Consider the following 4,270-nt stretch of genomic DNA (forward strand, 5'->3'; position numbering starts at 1 on the left):
GTGTGTGTGTGTGTGTGTGTGTGTGTGTGTGTGTGTGTGTGTGTGTGAGAGAGAGAGACAGAGAGAGAGCGCAATACAGATGCTGAATGAAGATTGAACCTGCAGAATAAAATCTCTGATGTCTGTTTACTTCTCTATGGACCTAAGATATACAGGAAATATTTTAGACTCTTCAGGAGTTTGGTTTAAAATGAGGTTACAACAGTAATGTTCATACCAAGCATTAGCAGAAGAGTTTACATAGATCCCAAATTCAAATATGCTTAATTATGCCTGCAGAGAAACTGGATTATTGTAAACAATGAATTGTGTCATCATGGTTTAACTCTATTAGCTGTTGATGAAATCTACAGCACTGGAAAACGGTGAAAGAAGGATGAAGCTGAAAACTATCTTAAGGGGGTGAGGCAGACAGAGTGGATGATGGCCTACTAATGCATTTGGAAAGAAAGATACCTGTAGGTAGCATTAGGTCAGGAGAACTTTTCACTTTCTTCACGGGGATTATTTTAACAGCAGAAATAGAGCGTGCACATAAAGGGACGTCAATGGCTGCAAACACAAAAGTGTAGTTGGTGCATCCAGAAGGGAAGAACACAATTAAGGAAACATGCCACAAAGCTTTCTAATGTACTTGGGAAACCAGGAATGACAATAGCAGGAAATTTCATATACAAAAGCAGTCTGGAGAGCAGTGATGCAATCATTAAAAATAGCCCCTCATTCATCCTAATTCAGGATGTGTATCTGTTGTGCAGGGTACAGTACTGCTTAGTGAACTGACTGAGTCCCGGCTGCCAATATACTGTGAGGGAAGGGAATCTCAAACATTCATTGGACGACGTAACTAAAGTTTAGTATAAACCTTTAGCCAAGACGCTACATATATTACATGCAAAGATAAAAAATCTTAAAGTTGCAGAGTTAAAATTATGCAGAGTGAGGAAACAAACAGATTAAGATTCTGAGAATAACATTGACTGGCCACTCTGCACAAATCCTATGTTTTTGATGGTGTATATTTTACATCATCAATAGCAGGGAGTAGAGAATTGTGACCAGGAGTCTTGAAAAGTATCCAGAACCAAAGGGTACCATCAAGGTATCCAGTCTTGAGAGATCCATTCAGCCAAGCAGTAAATCGGAGGGATTCTGTTTAAACTCCTTTTTTCTGCATACTAATTTTATCAGACACACCGGATTTTACCAACAAACACTGAACATTGTCTTAGAGGGATTTTTCTCTGTTATGCAGCACTGTGCAACATTCTAGCACTTGTTGAAAATTTCTAAAGGTTGCTCACTTCTCCAAAGCATCTGGTTCGTCCTCCCCTACTTTTCCTAATGTGGCCTTGAATGAGCAATACTGAACTCTGTCCTCATGGGGCACAGGCAAAGTTAGTGATGGGTGAACCTCAAGAAGTTCAGCTGGGATAAAACACTTGAGGGGAAATCATGGTGCTGGCAAAGTCAATGGGAGTTTTGCTATTGACTTCAGTGTAGCCAGGATTTTACCTCTAGGATCGGACCTTGTAAGGCCTCTGCATACAGAACACTCATTGATTTCAAAAGGTTGGAAGCCTCCCTGAGCTTTATCCAAAACTGCTTTTGGTCTGCAATGTTAGGCTCAGAAGAACAGCTTCTTCTTGTGGTGGTCTTGTGGCACTTCGGCTGCGGTTCTGGATAAAACCTGAAAATGCAGAGGCTGCCCAAGAATGGAAAGATACCGAGAGGAATGATGTGTGGAAGAACTTGGCTGAATTCTTTCAAACCTCAAGAAAGGTTGACTTCCAGTTTTGGGGCACAGTTCTGAGCTAACTTGTATTAGAGATGAGCTTAAATCAGAGACTATTATCCACCCCCTCACTGAACTTCAAGGGGAGGTTTGGACACAATGCGACCCTGTTCCAAACTGCCTTTGGTTTGGGGAATAATCCCACTAACAAGGATTTGTAAAAGCAAAATATAGACTCTGCCAAGCTCTTGTTCTGATTCACTCTGAACCAGCTCATTCATTCATCTATAATAAGCCTGTCATAAAAAGCCATCAAAGGAGAGGAAAGGGCATGAATACCAGAGCAGAAGCCTGGAGCAAAAATCTTCCCACCCTGTCATAACTATAAAGGGAAGGGTAACAGCTCTTCTGTGTACAGTATTAAAATCCCTCCTGGCCAGAGACTCCAAAATCCTTTTACCTGTAAAGGGTTAAGAAGCTCGGGTAACCTGGCTGACACCTGACCCAAAGGACCAATAAGGGGACAAGATACTTTCAAATCTTGGGGGGGGGGAAGGCTTTTGTGTGTGCTCTTTGTTTTAAGGGGTTGTTCGCTCTTGGGACTGAGAGGGACCAGACATCAATCCAGGTTCTCCCCATCTTTCTAAACAAGTCTCTCCTATTTCAAACTTGTAAGTAAAAAGACAGGCAAGGCGTCTTAGATTTACTTTGTTTTCTCAACTTGTAAATGTACCTTTTACCAGAGTGTTTATCTTTGTTTGCTGTACTTTGAAGCTAAGACAGAGGGGGGTCCTCTGAGCTCTTTAAGTTTGATTACCCTGTAAAGTTATTTTCCATACTGATTTTACAGAGATGATTTTTACCTTTTTCTTTAATTAAAAGCCTTCTTTTTAAGAACCAGATTGATTTCTCCTTGTTTTAAGATCCAAGGGGGTTTGGATCTGTATTCACCAGGAGTTGGTGAAAGAAAGGAGGGGGGAAGGGTCAATTTCTCCTTGTTTAAGATCCAAGGAGTTTGGATCTGTATTCACCAGGGAATTGGTGAGAGGTTTCTCAAGGCTTCCCAGGGAGGGAATCCATCGGGAATGGTGGCAGCGGGACCAGAACTAAGCTGGTAATTAAGCTTAGAGGTTTTCATGCAGGCCCCTACATTTGTACCCTAAAGTTCAAAGTGGGGATACAGCCTTGACACACCCCAAATACACTAATAAAAAAAAAATCTAATGGTGCAAGGCCAGGTTCCAAAGGCTATTGGAAAGGCTCATGTTCTTCAGCAAGTTTAGGATCAGGCCCTAGCTGACAAAGATAGTTTTCCTTAAAACATTAATGTTAATTTAATACTGGGTCGGTCCCCTCATGCTGTGGTTGCAGCTGAGCACAGTAAGACACTGTAATGATTCAACTCTGGGGAAATAGATGCGCCACTCCAACTGATGTGCAGGGGAAGCTGCAGAGATTATTTTGAATGTACTTGACTCACCTTGCTCTTGTCCATTGCTGCTTGATATCAGCCCATTGACCACGGTTTTCACAACATCAACTTCTTGTTCTGAAAGACAAAGGGAAAGCCGGGGCACCCAAAGATAAGTGAGCTCACGCTGACCACACTGCAGGACCTGACAATATTCAGGATTTCAAAAAAAGCATTTCCACTGTCGACAGCAGAAATACAGGAGACATGCGAGAAAGGAACAGGACAGGGAATAGTAAAACACTGTGGATCTACATGTGTTGATACCATGCTTACCCACATCCCAGTGTGAGCTGATCACCAGATCTAGGGACAGAAATTCACTTCCATTCTCATCCTTGCCCACTGAGACTGAGCTCCTGGGGGCAGGAACTGTCTGTGTGTTTGTACAGCACCTAGCACAACCGTGTTCCAGCCCCGACAGGGGCATCTAGACACCACCATAAAAAAATTAAATATCCACCCCAGTCACTGTTTGCTAATCAGTTACCCTCATACAAACCCATGGGAGATCAAGGGTCTGCCCAGGTGCCCAGTACTATTCCAGAAGTATCTTCTGAAGTGACACTCAAGGCTGTCCTAGGCTAGCAGCAATGGGGACCCTAAACCAATGGTCCCCTAACTGTGGGGCTTGTGGAGGACTGTTGGGAGGGTGCACAGTGGGGCCCGGGCCAGCCCCCAGGGGGGCGGGGAGAGAGTGCCACCCAGTCCTGCTCTGCCCCCAGTCCAGAGGGGAGGGGAAATGACAACCTGAAACCAGGGTTTGTTTTTCATTATGAAAACTTCTTGTGGCCCTCTCGACAGTGGAATCCCGCACGGGAATGGCTGATTCAGAGAGAACAGATAAAAACACAAATCAGTCACAGCATTAGAACTGGACAGGAGGATTTCTGTAGTTAAAGGCAGGCATGTGAGGAGCAGTGACTTACCAGAGCTCATTGTGCCAGAGGAATTTGTCTTCTGCACTTCCAGGTTCTGGTTTTCTCTGTTTAAATGAAAGAGAGAATCCTGCCGTGATGCCAGGGCCGGCTCCAGGGTTTTGGCCGCCCCAAGCAGCCAAAACC

General features: G+C 43.9%; 1 protein-coding gene across 11 annotated transcripts in view; it reads right to left on the bottom strand.

The window, feature by feature from the left end:
• LOC113407755 (sorbin and SH3 domain-containing protein 1-like) overlaps positions 1-4,270 on the bottom strand; it is a 186,283-nt gene that overhangs the window by 10,679 nt on the left and 171,334 nt on the right. For 6 of the 11 annotated variants that reach the window (XM_026657790.2, XM_026657792.2, XM_026657788.2 and 3 more), the window contains 4 exons: positions 4,136-4,191; positions 3,957-4,031; positions 3,216-3,284; positions 457-552 (listed from right to left, as the gene is read on the bottom strand). In XM_026657790.2, the coding sequence (XP_026513575.1) occupies positions 457-552; positions 3,216-3,284; positions 3,957-4,031; positions 4,136-4,145 (250 nt within the window). In that variant the 5' untranslated portion in view covers positions 4,146-4,191. Of the gene's footprint in view, positions 1-456; positions 553-1,515; positions 1,596-3,215; positions 3,285-3,956; positions 4,032-4,135; positions 4,192-4,270 lie in introns of those variants that run through there. The other 5 variants (XM_026657794.2, XM_026657787.2, XM_026657793.2 and 2 more) reach the window with 4 other exon arrangements.

Source organism: Terrapene carolina, unplaced genomic scaffold (assembly GCF_002925995.2).
Source record: "Terrapene carolina triunguis isolate 2854851 unplaced genomic scaffold, T_m_triunguis-2.0 Scaffold310, whole genome shotgun sequence".
NCBI lineage: Eukaryota > Metazoa > Chordata > Testudines > Emydidae > Terrapene > Terrapene triunguis.